The 16,670-nt window shown below is 49.2% G+C and overlaps 4 protein-coding genes across 4 annotated transcripts in view; 2 read left to right on the top strand and 2 right to left on the bottom strand.

Moving 5' to 3' along the window:
• The window catches only part of ETH_00008315 (tudor / staphylococcal nuclease domain-containing protein, putative), a gene marked incomplete at both ends in the record, with an annotated part of 5,779 nt that extends 5,496 nt beyond the window's left edge, over nt 1–283 (bottom strand). Inside the window, one exon of the mRNA XM_013378656.1 lies at nt 116–283. Coding sequence (XP_013234110.1) covers nt 116–283 — 168 coding nt within the window. The remainder of the gene's footprint in view (nt 1–115) is intronic.
• A 4,953-nt stretch (nt 284–5,236) lies between these two features.
• Nucleotides 5,237–11,370, bottom strand: ETH_00008310 (uncharacterized protein; the record flags this gene model as incomplete). The annotated part of the gene is made up of 11 exons (XM_013378655.1): nt 5,237–5,417; nt 5,627–5,691; nt 5,948–6,063; nt 6,248–6,394; nt 6,638–7,801; nt 7,976–8,117; nt 8,339–8,430; nt 8,568–8,666; nt 8,893–8,972; nt 9,212–10,136; nt 10,353–11,370. The coding sequence occupies 11 exons, from the start codon at nt 11,368–11,370 to the stop codon at nt 5,237–5,239; spliced, it is 4,029 nt and encodes a 1,342-aa protein (XP_013234109.1).
• A 704-nt stretch (nt 11,371–12,074) lies between these two features.
• Nucleotides 12,075–14,284, top strand: ETH_00008305 (myosin regulatory light chain, putative; the record flags this gene model as incomplete). Its single annotated transcript, XM_013378654.1, has 6 exons — nt 12,075–12,127; nt 12,630–12,684; nt 13,009–13,075; nt 13,214–13,336; nt 13,710–13,980; nt 14,242–14,284. The coding sequence occupies 6 exons, from the start codon at nt 12,075–12,077 to the stop codon at nt 14,282–14,284; spliced, it is 612 nt and encodes a 203-aa protein (XP_013234108.1).
• A 1,399-nt stretch (nt 14,285–15,683) lies between these two features.
• Nucleotides 15,684–16,670, top strand: ETH_00008300 (deoxyuridine 5'-triphosphate nucleotidohydrolase, putative; the record flags this gene model as incomplete). The annotated part of the gene is made up of 3 exons (XM_013378653.1): nt 15,684–15,936; nt 16,144–16,280; nt 16,509–16,670. 3 exons carry the CDS (start codon nt 15,684–15,686, stop codon nt 16,668–16,670), a joined length of 552 nt encoding a protein of 183 aa, XP_013234107.1.

Raw genomic sequence — 16,670 nt, 5'->3', positions numbered from 1 at the left:
AGCAGCAGCAGCAGCAGCAGCAGCAGTGCAGCAGCAGCAGCGGCGGCGGCAGGCTGGCGGCAGCAGCAGCGGCAGGGTGGAGCCGCGGAGCTCCAGCGGGGTGGAGGCGGGCTACGGGATGCGCTGGGCAGCAGCTGCTGCGCTGCTGCTGCAGCTGCTGCTGCTGCTGCCGCTGCTGCTGCTGCAGCGGGAACGCAGGGAGCAGCTCACCCTTGGGGGCCCCCACGAGGACCAGAGTGTCCCCGGAGATAACCTCCTTGACTGTCGCGACGCCGCTGGCCATCTTTGCAGTGAAGGAACCCTGAAGGCCGCACAGCAGTGAAGACCGGAGCTGCGGCGCGGGGGAAAGCGCGGAAACTCGGAGCTCAGGAGGCCCCTGAAGGGATAATGGAAACGAAAATAGTAAATGCAAGTTGAGGACACAAGTTCGAGAAGAACTGCTGCGAAAATGGCGCACTGAAAGGCGAAACGGCCGCGCAGAAGGAAAGCTGCAAAGACCTGCCGATACACCTGAGACCCGCGAAACAACGGGAACTCGAGCTTACCCGGCAACCTCCGAGGGAATTAATTTATTTTCCGATTTGAATTAATTTATATTTAGCATTCAGTGGCGCAGAGACGAAAGAACAGAGCACGAGCCTCCATCTCAGCCTTTCGGCGTCGCAGCCCCAGCCACAGAAGGTCGCGAGGCGGCGGCTGCTGCAGCTCGCGAAACAATTCCCTTTTCTCCGCCACACAGTTTTAAAATAAATAAATTTATCTAAATAAATCTTTTTGGATGAATTGCGAGTCCCAAGTTGCTCAGAGCCGCAGCCCGCGCGTGAACTTGCAACTTCTGTGCATCTCTGCGGTGTCTGTAAACCCCACAAAGGCGGAAACCCCTAATCGGAAAGCGCTAATTTCATTGAATTATAATTTATTCTATCAATTTTGCTTCTAATTTAAGTTTTGGCACTAAATGTCCACAAACTTTGCAGAAGTAGCTGCGGCGCAGCTGAAGCGCCACGCAGGCGACTGCAGAATGCGAAAAATTCAACTTTTTGAATTGCCAACTCCGCCAATTTCAAACTAAAATTAAATAATTCTTTTTTTTATTCTTCTTTACCAGAATTGTTTAAGGACTATTCAAATGTTCTTCTGCATTCATTTCAAACTTCAGCTTTTGAACTCCTCTTGCAATTCTGGATCTGGGGGATTTTTCAAACTGCGCTTCAAGGGTCACTCTCGAATATCAAATGACTTATTTAAAATTCAAACATTCTATCTTTTTGCATTTTAAATACTTTTTGTCTTTTTAAAATTCAAAAACTAGTTACTTTTCAACTTGCGAGGGCACTAGAACCACCAAGTGGGGGAACTGTTGCTGGGTGGTGTGCAGCAGCAGCAACTCGCAGCAGCAGCAGCAGCAACTACTCTGCAGCAGCAAGTTATCCTTGTCTTTTTAATTTCTCGTTTAGACCCATGAGATCTGTCTTAGAATTTATCCGCTAACCAAATTCACTAAAACTCCTTCAACATTTTGCTGCAGCAAAACTCAAATTTGCTGCAAGCAACAAACAGAAGCAGTGCTGCAGCAAAAGGAGTCTTGATAAATTAAAAAGACTAAAAAGGTCTTTTAACAAATCTTTAAATATAAAAAGGAGCTCAAAAAGGAATACAATTAATAATAAAACTAAATAAATACAAGATAAATTAGATTTAGAGTCCAAATGTAGTTTATCACAACTAAATAAATGACTTCAAATGCTTTTGTGGAGTTGTGCATGCGCGCATGCAATCAGGTGTATGTACACCATGCATACAAGCTTCATAAAGCAAAGTGGAAGTGGATAAAAACAAAAATATAAATCTTTTATTTTCAACTCAAAGATCCAAATTTTGCATTGGCCTTCCAGTCAATTCCACTTTTTAATGTCTATCAAAACCCCAAGCGAATTAGGGTTTAGGGTTTAGGGTTTAGGGTTTTGGTCAATTCAGTTGCTTGTAAAGATTTAGCAAAAGAGAAGCAAATTGGTTTTCATTTGCACCTTATTTAATTCTTTAAAGCGATGTAAAAAGAAATAAATATTAAAATAAATGAAAACAAAACGAGTGAAAAGAGAGCCCGAGTTATTTGCCACCTTTTTGTTTCTTTCTATGTTTTTTCGAAAAAGTAAAAAACAAAAATGAATATTTCCTTTTTTCCCTTTTTTCTTTTTATTATTTTCTAAAAAATAAAAACCAAAAATAAATAATTTTAAATATTCAACAAAGCAGCGGCAGAAATAAACACCAAACAAAAAGCCATTAAGGCTTCAACTCCATTTTTAACTTTTATTGAATTCTTTTTTAAAACTTTTTTTCAGCTTTTTCTTTTTCTTTTTTCAATATTCAACTCCCTTCAAATGCTGCAGAATTGCTGCGCCTCTACTCTTTCCTACGGGCCTCTGGGGCCCCCTGGAGGCCCCTCGGGGGGCCCCCTGGGGGCCCCTCGGGGGGCCCCCTGGGGGCCCCCTGAGAGCCCAAGGAAGCTCCAGGGGCCTCACGGGGCCCCCAAGGGCCCTCTGGGACCCTCTAGGGCCCCCTAGGGCCCCCTGGGGCCCCCGGGGCCCCCGGGGCCCTTGAAAGACCATTAAGGGCTCCTATAAAGCAATAAGAGGAGAATAGGGTGCATTTGGGGTCTTGTGGTAAGTAATGTGAATTCTTGGGGCCCCCAGGGGCCCCTCAGAGGGCTTTATTAGAGCTTCTGCTGCTGCTTTGGGGGCCCCTGCAGATCTGTGGGGATAATAAAATCATTAAAAGGTCTTTTGAGGCTTTTTGAAGTCCATAAGGACTTCAAAAGGGCTTGGGATTGTTTTAAGACGCAGCCACCGTTAAGAATTGCCTTTCTAGGCTTTGGAGGAATAGAAGCTGAAATGGGCTGGTGAGCGGTCCCAGAAAGCATTTTGGAGGCTCTTTTGAGCAGCACTTGGGTTCAATTACGAACTTAAATTAATAAATTAATTAATTAAAGTTAATTGGATTTATTTTCGGGTTTATTTCATGTATTTGGAGGCCGTGTCCTTGATGGCCTGGCCAATGTTGCTGAAGGTTTCGGCCGTGCATTTGCAAAAGCGCGAAATCGAGGCCCCCAAACGCGGGCAAAAGCCCTGACTGTTTTCTTCTTCTGAGTTTCCGCTTTGGGCATTTGCGAGGCCCAGCAGCAGGAAGAAAAGCAGGAGGTAGAGCCGCGTGATCATGAACACGAACGGACTTGAATTGCAGCTCCAAAAACTTGAAAAACGGGGGAACCCGCGGGTCTGGGCTCGTTAAAAAGCCAGAATTGCCAAATATATTAATGGATTTTGCAAAGTTATGCACGAAGAGGAGCTTGAGGAAGTTTCAGGGGATTGGAAGCAAGAGGAAACGCCCCGGCGGTGACCTGCTTGCTGCGCGCCACCACCACCACGCCTTGAGTCCGCGACGCAGCTTTTTTAACGATTTAAAGTCTTAATTAAATTAAATAAACAAAATTTAATAATAGAATCGGATCGCGCGGATATCTGGCGAAGAAACGCGCGAATACATGTTTCGGCAATTTCAGAATTCAGGTGAGGGGCGCACCCGCAGTCAGTCACCACTGAATTGCGGCATTATTTTCCCGATCTACTATAAATAAATAACTTCTTTGCCTCGCATTTATGAATATACTTTTAACTCGGAAGATGCACTTTTGTTTCAGCTTCAGAAAGCCCCGCGATGGACTGCCCGAGGTTAAGCTAGGTGGGCAGCCGAAAGCGCAGCGGACCTCTGGTCTGCCATGCGCATGTACGGATTTCCTCGCGTCCTTAGGTGAAAAATGGAGTTAAATAAATGTTTTAAATTGATTTAATTTTAATTAATTCAATTAAACGCAAAATTTCGGGAAATTTCAAGCCCATTCGAGCCAACTTTGCACAAGGGCTGCGCAACCCAGAGGGAACACAGGTGGAGTATTTAAGCGCAGGAAGAACAATGCCAACTGTGCAGTTATAAATTATAATATTTTTTTAATTTTGATAAAGAAACCCCTAAATATATTCTCTATTTTGATAAAAATAAACACCAAATGGGGGCTTTCGACGAAGCCCTGCGAAACCCTCAACGAGGGTTCCACAAGAAGTCCATTGCAAAAAGTACTGCAGGCTTCCTCTTTGCATGTTTTGAGTCTTTTCATTATTCTAATTTTCTCTTTTTTGTTTTTAAAATTGTTTTGCATTTTAATACTATAGAAAAGCACTTTAATCGGCGTTGTTATGGCTTGAGGGTAAACCCTAAACCCTAAACCCTAATTTCTAGAACCTAAACCCTAGAGCCTCGATGCTAGAGGCTAAACCTCGAGATTCGCGTCTAATCGGAGGCTATGCGGTGACCTGTACCCTAATCTCTCAAAACCCCAAACCCTAAACCCTAAACCTTAAACCCTAGACTCAAGAACCTAAACCCTAAACCCTAAACCCTAGACTTTAGCACCTAAACCCTAAACACTAGACGATGGGTCTCGGGTAGCATGTACAAAACAAACCCTGAGTAACGGGGGGTTCCCCGCAAATCCCAAACCCTAAACCCTAAACCCTAGGGTTTTGTCTATTTAATAATTCAAAGATCTGCAAAAAGACAAAAAGTCAAATCAAGACGAAGAGGCCGGGATGGCCTGGACACTGCCTGCAACGAAGACAAAGCAGCCCAAAAGAAATAAAAAATAAAAAATTAAAAGACTTTTAAATCTAATTATATTTTTGAAAACAAAAAAGAAATTAAAAATTAAAAATAAAAACACTTCTAAATCTAATTATATTTTCGAAAACATGCAGCTTTTGCTGCGCAAAAGAAACAGACTAGAACACAAAGTCGGATTGCTGAACAAGTAAATAAATAAACAATAAATAAACAAACAAACAAATAAACAAATAAATAAATGAATAAATAAATAAATAAATAAATAAATGAACAAATAAATGAATAATGATGGGATATGCTGTCTGCAAATGCTGCGGTATTCCTCGTTTTGAAAATTGCACAATTGATTTAATTTAAATATTTTAAATATTTATTAAAATAAATATTAAAAACATCCAATTCATAATTATTTATTTAATATCTTACAAAAGGTATTAAACAAACGCATTTGGCTAAGAGCAGATGAGTGCAAAATGCCTTTTTGTCGAATTGACTCGAAAAAATGACTTTTGAATTCCGGATTTTTTCGAAAAGAAAAGAATAAAACATTCAAATTAAATTAAAAATGAATTGATGGTTTTAAATGGCATTTAATGCTGCATTTGTTTCGCTTCGACTCGCCATCTGGAAAGATGATCTTTTCGTCTTTCTGCGGCCCCACGACTTTGCGAATCCCGTTTGCAAAAATTATTTGCGCCGATCCGTCGGGAAAAAGGCACTCCAGCTGCCCATCTGAAAAGCTGCGAAGTCCAAACAAATAAAATAATTAAAATTCAATTAAATTCCAACAAAAAAGGAGAAAAAAGCAAAAAAAAACGGACAAAATCGACGCAAGTGGCGCGAAACAGCTTCGCGGGCTGCTGCTTGCTCGGGTGTACGTACACCTCAACACACTGCACAAGTGCAAAATGGAAATCTGAAAAGTTCAAAACATTTAAAGTTCATTTACCGGTTGAACTGACGCCCGTCTGGCAAGTTGTACTGCAGCGTGTTGCTTTCCCTGAATTGGTATATCTGCAGCAGCAAAAAAAGGCAGTAAACCCTAAATTAGGGTTTAGGCTTTATTCTTCTCCATCCACCTCCTGTACTTTCAAAAAGTCAAAATTAGGGTTTGGGGTTTAGGGTTTGTGGGGCCAGCGTCAACCGCGCTGCTCCTTCAGGCGGCTAGGGTTTTCAGTTTCAAGACCCTGGCGCCGAGGGTTTAGGGTTTAGCGACGAGGGTTTAGGGTTTAGCGACGAGGGTTTAGGGTTTAGGGTTTAGGGTTTGCACCTGGACTCCGCTGGGCTGAGTTATTCGAATGTCTCCATTTAAAAACAAAACGAAGCTGAGGCCGCTTTTGGCCTTGAGGCGCTCTAGGCCGTTGCTGTAGACTGTCCGCGTGTGTCCTGAAGCAGCAGCAGCAGCAGCAGCAGCAGCAGCAGCAGCAGCAGCAGGAAGCAGCTGGGGCTTAAAAGGAACTAAATGACTGTCAAAAATAAACGAACGAAATCAAATCAAATGCTGAAAGGGACAGAAGCAAGCGGCGCACGTCCAGCAGCAGCAGCAGCAGCAGCAGCAGCAGCAACTTGCCCGCGCTTGTGGTGATCTCTTGCCTGCCCTTCACTGTTTTCGTCTCCAGAGGCTCTTTGGAGTCATTTAAAATCTCCCTGAGGGTTTCCATTCCCAAAACAAAAGGAGAAGAAAAATCAAAAGACAACAAACTGCTGAAGTCCTCGCCTGAGACCCCACACACATGCAACCTCTCGCTGCTGCTGCTGAGCTGCTGCTGCTGTTGCTGCAGCAGCTGCTGCTGTTGCTGCAGCAGCTGCTGCTGTTGCTGCAGCGGTTGCTGGCGTTGCTGCAGCTGCTGCTGGTGTTGCTGCAGCAGCAGCAGCAGCAGCCGCTGCTGCTGCTGCCGAGGCTGCTCGCAGTGCTGCCGATGACGCTACGGATTCTGCTGCTGTTGCAGCAGGTTCTTACCGCTTTCTTGGCCGACAGATAATGGCTCTTTCCCTTGCTGTTGCTGTTGCTGCTGTTGTTGCTGCTGCTCTTGCTGTTGCTGCTGCTGCTGCTGCTGCTGTTGCTGCTGTTGCTGGGAAGCAGCAGCAGCAGGCGCAGCAGCATTTGCTGGGGCCGCAGCAGCGGGAGCAGCAGGAACAGCTCCAGTCGCCGTTGAAGCTGCTGCTGCTGCTGCTGTTGCTGCCGTTGCTGCTGCCGTTGCTGCTGCTTTTTGAGCAACTGGAAATGCAGCAAGTTGTATTTGGACTTCTGGGGGCAGCAGCGGCTCCGCCTCTAAGGGAATGCTGCTGCTGAGGTGTGTGCTGCTCTCTCGGGTTGATGTGCTGCTTTGAGAAGCATCGGGCTGCTGCAGCAGCAAGCAGCCTTGCTGCTGCTGCTGCTGCTGCTTGTGTGGTTTGGCTGCAGCGGCAGCTGCAGCCGCTGCCGCTGTCGCTGGGTCGCTGGCTGCCGCCAGAGACTGAGACAGCTGCAGCAGGAGCTGCTGCTGCTGCATCAGCTGCTGCTGCTGTTGCTGCAGCATCTGCTGCTGCTCATACAACAGCTGCTGCTGCGGATTATGCCGACCAAATGAGTCCGTGGGGGATATGAAAGCTGTGGCTGGCAGCAAAGTCGAGCTGCTGTGCAGCTGCTGCTGCAGCAGCTGCTGCTGCTGCTGCAGCTGCTGCTGCTGCCGCAGGCTCTCCGTCACCGAGGCGGCGAGACGCCCCAGCGCCGATGGAGGGTCAGCAGCAGCAGCAGCAGGAGCAGCAGCAGCAGCAGGAGCAGCAGCAGCGCCAAGACCCTGGTCTAAAAGGCTTGCTGCTGTGTCTTGCCAGTCAGGGTCCCCCAAGGCAGAAGGGGAAAGTAAGGGAGACAAATCTGTTTGCTGCTGCAGCTGCTGCTGCTGCTGCTGCTCCCAGCGAGGGATGCTGCAGCTGCTTCTGCTGCGGATGCTGCTGCTGCTGCACATGCTCAGGCGCCGACGGCAGGCCGAAGATCCTGGCTGCACCCGCTCCTGCTGCTGCTGCTGCTGCTGCTGCTGCTGCAGCTGCTGCCGACGGCTGGAGGCGGGCGTGCTGCGTCCAGAGGCAGACGCAGGCGGCGCAGGATATCTGCGTGCTGCAGCAGCAGCTGCTGCTGCTGCTGCTGCAGTTAAACGCAGCACAGGAAAAAGCAGCAGATTGGGAACAAGCGACCAAACCCTGATCCTGAACTCTGCTGTAGAACCCCAAACCCTGAACCCTAAACCCTAAACCCTAAGCGCCAAACCCTAAACCCTAAACCCTAAACCCTAGGCGCCAAACCCTAAACCCTGCGAACCTGCATCAGAAGGGTTTCTTGCTGCTACTGCCAGCCGCAGCTCAGCCTTAACCTCCTGCAGCTGCTGCTGCAGCTGCTGCTTCTCTGCTGCCCAGCGGCTGTGGGCTGACCGGTAGCGACTTCGTACGTTTTGAAGCTCCTCCTAGCAGCAGCAGCAGCAGCAGCAGCAGCAGCAGCAGCGGCAACAGGAGGGGTAACGCTAGGAAGCAGCAGCAGTAGTAGTAGAGGAGTGCAGCAGCCGCAGCAGCAAAACGAAGCCATCTGAAAAGAACGTCAATGGCAATGTGAGCAGCAGCAGCAGCAGCAATACAAACAGCAGCAGCAGCAATATCTGCAGCAGCAAAAGCATTGAGGAAAGCACACCTTTAAGTCCACAATTTGCTGCTGCAGCATATGCTGCTGCTGCTGCTGCTGATGCTGCTGAGCCAAACCTTCTCGCAGTCGCTCTCTTTCCGCTGCAGAAATCACACACTAAACCTAAACCCTAAACCCTAAACCCTAAAGGGCCGTCTGCTACGTGGCGTTTCTGCTGCAGCAGCTGCAAGAATGCGACAGCTAAACCCTAAACCCTAAACCCTAAATCCTAGGTCACCTGCTAGGCGGCGCTTCTGCTGCTGCAGCTGCTGCCTGCATGCATTTATTTCCTGCAGAGCTTGCTGGTGCTGCTCATTCATTGTTGAGTGCAGCCGGCCTGAGCAGCAAAGACAATCAAACCCTAAACCCTAAACCCTAAACCCTAAACCCTAAACCCTAAACCCTAAACCCTAAACCCTAAACACTGAACCATGCGCTTTGAGGTGAAGGGGAAAGAGCTCTGCCAGAACTAATGGTAAATCGCATCCTTAAGCCTTCAACCTTAAACCCTAGGCCCTAAACCCCAAACCCTAAACGCTAAACCCTAAACCCTAAATCCTGACTTCTTTCTGCCTCTAAATCAGCCCTTTGCTGCCGCAGCTCCGCTGAGATATTCCGCAGGCGATCTTCGCTCTCCCGCAGTCTGCAAATAAGCCGCAGCAGCCGAGGGTTTAGGGTTTGAAGAGCAGCAGCAGCAGCAGCAGCAGCAGCAGCAGCAGGTGTAACCTCCGCTGCAGAGAAACCCTTACAAGCAGCAGCTGCTAGGGGTTAGAGGTTTGGGGCCCCGAGGGCGAACCGTAAACCCGAAGGGTTCAGCGTTTAGGACTTGAAACTAGGGTTTAGGGTTTAGGGTTTAGGGTTTGGGGTTTATAGCAGCCCCACCTTGCCATCTGCAGCTTCAGGATTTCCATTCTTGATTTAAACAGCTCGCGTTCGCTTTCTTCTGCTGCAGCAGCAGACACCTGGAGGGCCCCGCTGCCGCTGCTGTCTGCTGCTGCTGCTGCTGCTGTACCTGCTGCTGCTGCTGTGTATTCGTCTGCAAAAGATATCAGCCGCGGCCGCTGCTGCGGCGACAGCAGCGGCGGCTCTTCGCCTGCATGCAGCAGCTGCCGCTGCTGCTGCTGCTGCTGCCGCTGCTGCCGCATGGCAAAAGAGGCAGCAAGCTCTGGGTTGTCTCGTGCATCCTCTGTTGCATCTTCTTCTTCAGTCTCTCCCAAGCTGCTGTGCTGCTGCTGCTGCTGCTGCTGCAGCAGCTGCTGCTGCTGGCGCTGCTGCTGCTCCCTTCGCCGCAGTGAGCCGTGAGGTGACATCCGTGACGGCTCATGCTCAGCAGCAGCAGCAGCAGCAGCACTTGCTGCTGCTGCTGCTGGGCTTTGCTGGCGAGAAGGCCTGGGCTGCCTCTTCTGCAGCAGCTGCTGCAGCTGCTTCTGCTGCTGCAGCTGCTGCAGCTGCTCTCCAAGCCAATCGTCGTCCTCCGCTTCGGCTTCTTCAGCGTCTTCGGGGTCCTCCTGCAGCAGCTGCTGCTGCTGCTGCCGCTGCAGCAGCAGCGGCAGCTGCTGCTGCTGCTGCTGCTGCTGCATGCGCTTTCCTTGAAGCGGTGCATAGCTTGCAGAGGAGTCATCTCCAAAAAGACGAGACTCCCAGCATTCTTGGCTCTCTACTTTGTCTGCTGTTGCTGCTGCTGCTGCTGCTGGACTTTCCTCATTTGCACCTTCAGAGGCTTGCAGACGCTGGCCCCGTTGCTGCTGCTGCTGCAGCTGCTGCTGCCGCCGACTTGTGGGTGTTGCTGGCCGCCCAGAAACCACTCCTGCGGCCACTTCACAGGCACCAGAGTCGAAGGTGCAGCAGCAGCAGCAGCAGCAGCACCAGCAGCAGCAGCAGCAGAAAACAGCAGCAGCACAAAGAGGGGCACCTGCGCACGCACCGGTAGCACCTGGAACGGAAGCAACAACGAGAGCAGCAGCAGCAGCAGCAGCAGCCACAGCAGCAGCAGCAGCAGCTGTGCAGACATCACTCAGCTCACCTTGAGTGTCGGGCGCCTCCGCAGGTGGTTCTGCTGCTGCTGCTGCTGCCGTCGCTGTTGCTGTTGCTGCTGCTGCTGCTGCAGGCTTTGCTGCTACGCCTCCCCGTTTGCCGCAGACAGAAGGGGCCCTCCATGCCTGCAGGTTTGTTCCTTTCCGAAGAAATGGGCGACTTTGCTGCTGCTGCTGCTGCTGCTGCTGCTGCTGCCGGACAGAGGGCGGGGTGCCTCGGCTGCTGCTGCCGCTGATTTCTGCTTCCTGCTGCAGCGCGCGCTGCAGCAAAGCTTCAAAGGGGGTGGGCTTATCCCCCGCAGCAGCAAGTGACACAGGAATCTCATCAAAAGGAGTGCTGCTGCTGCTGCTGCTGCTGCTCGGGTTCGTTGGACATGGCCTAGGGGGATTGTCTGCTGCTGCTGCTGCGTCAGGTGAGGTAGGAAGCACTGCAGCAACGTCTTCGTTGCTGCTGCTGCTGCTGCTGCTGCTGGTTCCAACAAGCCCTTTCCGCTCGTCTCTGCATGCAGCCTGGGGCTTGTCAGACCCCCTGTGCTGCTGCTGCTGCTGCCGTTGCTGCTGCTGCAGTTCCCGGTCACGCCGCAAAGGTGTATCTGTTGCTGCTGCTGCTGCTGCTGCTGCTGCTAGTCCCCTGCTGGGGGGACTTCGCACCTTTCTATAGGCCTCTCTGAGCTCTTCAATTTCACTGTCTGCAAAGTGCATCACATGCTGCTGCTGCTGCTGCTGTTGCTGCTGCTGCAGCAGCAGCAGCTCGGAGGAAGAGCTGAAGCGACGAGACACAAAGCGGGGGGGGCCCCCAGGGGGCCCCTCGAGGGCCTCTTCATACTCAAGAGCAGCAGCAGAAGTTACAGAGTGCGAAACACTTAAGGGTTGGGGCCCCCGCCGCTGCTGCTGCCTGCGGTCCTGGGGGCCCCCGCTGCTGCTGAGGCGAGGGGCCCCATGGCCCAGCGCACCAGCAGCAGCAGCAGCAGCAGCAGCAGTTGCTGCTGCTGCAGGGATTTCGTGCATTCCCAGGCCTGGATCTTTCTACTGTTGTGGCTGCTGCAAGGGCCCCCAAGTGTGTACTGACGGGGCCCTCTGCGCGGGGAGGGGGGCCCCCTGGGGTCCTCTGCAGGCGCTGGGGGCCCCCGCTGCTGCTGCTGCTGCTGCTGCTGCTGCACTGCTGCTGCTGCTGCGGCGGCGGCGTGCGATTAGGTGGGCTTGAAGGCCCGCGGAAGGGCAAGAAAGGGGGCAGAAGGAGAGGGGCGCATGCAGACCCGGGGGGCCCCCCAGAGAGAGGATCGCAGGGGAAAAAAGGGAATAAGGGGGCCCCCTGTGTTGCAAAATGGCACTAAGACAAAAAGCGATGCGAGGAAAGTGCTGGGGAAAGAGGCAAAGGGGCTTTTGGCGTAGTGCAGGGGTGGTGATGGCGGCGGTGGGTGGCGGTCAGTTCAGCTGCAGCCCTGAGATGGCGAGAAAACGAAGGAATACGCCTGGAAAGCTTTGTTAAAACTTACTTTCTTTGACTTTTTCGGATTATTTTAAACACAAAAAGGTCAATTAAACGCATTTTTCTCCTTTTCTGCCGCCAGACGCTGCAGTTCCGCCAGCAGCACCGCTGTTGAGCCTACTGGCTCGCCGCCGCGGCTCCAGCTGCACAGTTGGGTCCAAAAGAAAGTTATTTTGAACTCAATTTGAATTTAAATTTAAATTGATCGAAAAGTGCCTTCAAAATGGCTTCAAGCAGAGGCATCAAGCTCACCGAGCAGCACCTGCGGCTGATGTAGTGAGGCGCATAACTCCGCACACAAATCTCTGCAGTATGGTCTCTTTTTCTTTGAATTTCATTTGTTTATTCAATTAGAATCATTAAAACCTTTGAAATGATTTATCTGGGCCTTTCAGCGCTCTTCATTTCCCCAAGTTTCGCGTGTTCCTGTACAGTGTACACCACATTCATCTTCATGACACTTTCCGGTTTTCGAAAAAGTTGAGAATAATTTTCTCATTTTTTGTTTGTTTTCGAGGATTGAAATTCATGAATGCATTTATTTGAATTGCATTATTCCCTTTTTTAAAAATTATATGTGCAATCTGTTGGTTTCCGCGGATTGAATGAAATTCATGAATGCATTAATTTGAATTGTGTCATTTCTCCCTCGTGTCTAGGATTCCGAGATCATTCTCTGAATTTTTCTTCCTTCTGTCTGATATTACTTTCAACAGACTTCACTTTTATTTCATTTCTTTTAAACACTTTTTTCTTTTTGTCTTTTTAATTGTTGCAGCGACACTTTTTGCCTTCTGGACGAAGACAAGGATGGGCGGATAGACAAAGGCCAGGTGCGCGGAAAACTTGAATTTCAGCCATTTCGACATTTTTTGAACTCAATTTAATTCTCACTTTTAATATTTTATTAATTTAATTTAATTTTATGTTTTTAAATTCAAATTCGCGACTCTTTGAACGTTTTAATCCCCCGAGATCCATCTGTTCAAGTTTCGTCTTTCTCCCGTTGCAGTTCCACTCTTCGACGCCGAACAGATCCACGGAAGCAAACAGTGAATTCAATTTGAATAAATTAAAGAGTTTATTTTTTTAATTTATTTAAATTAATTTAATTATTTATTATTATTTGAATTAATCTGTTTCGCGCTGCCTTTCAGTTCTTCATTCTTTTCCGCGCTTTGGGCCAAACAGTTTCGGACGCAAACCTCTCGAAGATATTTGCTTGTGGGTCTTTTTGAAAATTAATTTCAATTTCAATTTTTAATGAAAACTTTTGAATGCATGTGGAGGCTTTGGAGGCTTTTGTGAGTTAATTTAATTCTGAAAGAACTTGTATTTAGTTCTTTCCTTTTCCTGCTGCAGCTGCTCTCGCAGAAGAAGCAAAAAACGCCGCCAGAGCCAAACAGGCCGCGCCCAAAGATGCTGCAGCAGCAGCGCCGAAGAAAGCAGCAGGAGCAGCAGCAGCAGCTGCTGCTGCTCCTCCTGGTGAGCAATTCCTGAATAAGAAGAGTTTGATTAATCGCGTTTCTCTCAAAGAACTTAAACCGAAAGTGCATGCATGAGTTTGCATGCATGCAGAGGGTGTGTTGCGTCCTCTGAAAGAACCAAAAAAGCCAAGTGCATGCCTTTGTTTGCATGCCTTTGTTTGCATGCCTTTGTTTGCACGCCTTTGTTTGCATGCCTTTGTTTGCATGCCTTTGTTTGCATGCACGCACGCCTAGGGTTTGTCCCTCCAAACAGCCCAAACGCCAAGTGCACGCACCTGCAGCTGCCTCTGCATGCACGTGCACGTGCATGCGCACGCGCACGTGCATGCACGTGCATGCACGCGCATGCACGTGCGCATGCATGCATGCAGACGCGGACGCGCATGCACAGGGGACGCTGGGCTTCGCGCAGTTCGCGAAGACCTTCGCGGAGCGCTTCGAGCCGCCGCTGGCAGCCGCGACTTTGCGCAGAGCCTTCGGCGTCTTCGACGCCGCGCGAAGCGGAAAGCTTTCGCAGACGCAGCTGCTGGAGATCCTCGCGAAGCGCGGCGAGCCGCTGCGCAAGGAGGAGCTCGACGAGCTGCTGCTGCTCGCCGCCCTCGGGCACTCCAAGGAGACCGACTACGCGCTCCTCGCCGACCGGTCTCTGCTGCGCTGCTGCTGCTGCTGCGCTGCTGCTGCGCTGCTGCTGCTGCTGCGCTGCTGCTGCTGCTGCGCTGCTGCTGCGCTGCTGCTGCTGCTGCGCTGCTGCTGCTGCATGGGGCTGCGGTGGACGTACACTCAGGCCGTCTGCATCTGGGAGCTCCACTGTTTGTTCCAGGTTTGATTCTTTTTGAACAATTGGCATTCTTTCTTGCACTTATTCTTGCTTTTTATCATTTTATTCCCTTTCTGGCGCTGCAGACTCGTAAAAGGCCCCGCGGGAATCGCGACGATCACCGACTAGCTCCGCCGCCTCTGAGGTGTACAGACACCTCAACGCGCCTCCGCCCGAACCACAAATGAAGTCCAAACACTTCTATATCGCGGCGCAATTCTAAAACAGAATTAAATGAAATTAAGTGAAATTAAATGACTAAAATGAAATTAAATGCAATAACATGAAACAAATAAAAGGGCAGCAAATAAAAAGAAAATGAAATCATGAGAAAGTTTAAAAGGGTCCCGCTATTTCGCATTCTGGGAACTTCTTTCTGTCTTATCGCACCCCGGCGAGATGCCAGAACTTAATTTCTTTTTATTTAATTTTTTTATTCATTTGTTTGATTTTAAATTAATTGTTTGATTGCTGCTAGCCAGAGCAGCAGAGAGTAGGCCCTAGACTGCCCCACACACTTTGCTGCGTTTTGGGTTTAGGGGTAGCAGCAGCAGCAAGTCCAGGCCCCAAGCAGCAGCAAACAGCGCAGCAGCAAGAAGCAGCATGCAGCAGCAAGCAGCAGCAAGCAGCAGCAGCTGGGGGCCTCTGTTGAGTGTCTTGGAAAAGCAGATAAGTTCTTTTTGCTTTTAAATAAAGCAAAAAGAATTAAAAGGATAATAATGCAAAAAGAATTAAAAAGATGATGCAAAAAGAATTAAAAGTATTTCCTTCTTTCACACTGAAGGGAGGGAACTGAGGCTAGCTAGGGGCGAAAGTCGTAATGGAATAGCAAAGCTGTTAAATTCGACGAAGAGCTGCTGCTGCTGCTGCTGCTGCTGCTGCTGCTGTTGGTGTGTCAGCCTACTCTGGATTCTTGCAGCAGCGAGAACGCAGCAGCGTCGTGTTTGAAGGGAGAAAATAGCGTGCAGTTTAGGGTTTAGGAATTAGGGTTTGGGACTGGAGGTTAAGGGTTTAAGCTGGTTTGAGGAAAATCGCGAGGCCAAAAAGTGCTTTGTGCCTGAATCGATTGGGGTGTACAGACACCTCGAGTGCATTCGCCTGTCTTTGGCGCTCGTCCAGCGGGAGGAAACGACTGAATGGCTCAAATTTGTTGAAATTAATTAATTAAAATGAATTATAAATGCGTTTAATTTGAATTTAAGGGCGAAAATGCGGAAAAGGGGGAAATTTGCCGAAGAGGAAGCCCCGGGGGGCGGGTGGGGTCGGTCAGCGAACCACCACTCGTGCAAAACGAGGAAAGCAGACGCAAAAGTCGAAGAATTTTATTTTTTGATAATAAAATAATTCAATCTAATGTTTTTGTTTTCCTGAGCGAAAAAGAACTCCAAAACATTCCGCTTTCCCCTCGCTTTCCCCGCTGCAGCCCCCGCCACACAGGAGAGTGCCCGCGGGATTCGTGGCCACTTCATTTTTTCCTGCATTTTCCTCCTTTTTGCATTTTTTTCTTTTTTGAATAATTTATTTTAAAATGAATACTTTGCAAGTTCTTCCTTTTTCGGAAGAGACGCGGGCGCTGTACGAGGGCCACGGGACCTTCCACGACGGCGACAGCGGGCTGGACTTGTTCATAATTCAAGAAACCACCATTTTGCCGGGGGAAACAAAGTTCCTAAAGTTGGGATTTTCAGCTTCCATGAGAAATAAAGAAGGAAAGGCCATTTCCTGGCTCATTATGCCGCGAAGTTCCATTTCAAAAACGCCTCTGCGGCTCGCGAATTCCGGTGCGCTTTCCGCTGTGTCGCTGCGGTGTACGTACACCTCAGCAGCTTGAGGTGTATGCGCATACACCGCAGACGTCGCCGCTCGAAAAAAGCGGAAAACGCGCGAAATGGAAAACTGCGATGGATTTTGTCTGTTTTTCTTCTATTTGCTGCTTATTTTTGATTTTTCGGGCCTATTTAATGCCGCTTTCCACTTTTTTCGCGCAGTCGGCCTCATCGACGCGGGCTACAGAGGCGAGCTGATGGCTGCAGTGGACAACATCAAGACGGAGCCCTTCACCGTCAAAAGAGGCGACAGATTATTTCAAGCTGTTGCCTTCAATGGGGAGGGATTTAATTTGCAGGTAAAGGCCAAAAGCGTGCACAGAACCTCTTTGGAATTTAAGTTTCAAGATCCAAAAAGACCCAAATTGCATGCGTTTTCGCGTTTAAATACGCAAGAATTCAAACTCTATTTATATTTAATTAAAATGCTCGAAAAATATTAACGTTTAGTGCCCTTTTTGCATTTATGTTTCGCAAAAGTGCATGCACAGACACCCCGTGAACTGCGATTTGGGGTGTACGTACAGCTCGTTGACGCGCTCGACGAAACCTCGCGAGGCGCCGGCGGCTACGGCTCTACGGGGCAGTCGAAAGAAGAAAGAAAAAAAGAAAGGAATAATGAAAAAGAAAGAAATAATGAAAAAGAATCCGAAAATAAAAAACAAAACTGCAGCGCAGAGTCCACCTAA

The sequence above is a fragment of the Eimeria tenella genome, genomic scaffold, assembly GCF_000499545.2.
Source record: "Eimeria tenella Houghton genomic scaffold, Eth_scaff93, whole genome shotgun sequence".
NCBI lineage: Eukaryota > Apicomplexa > Conoidasida > Eucoccidiorida > Eimeriidae > Eimeria > Eimeria tenella.
Note: the sequence above shows the minus strand (reverse complement) of the source record. Positions and strands in the feature narration are given on the sequence as shown.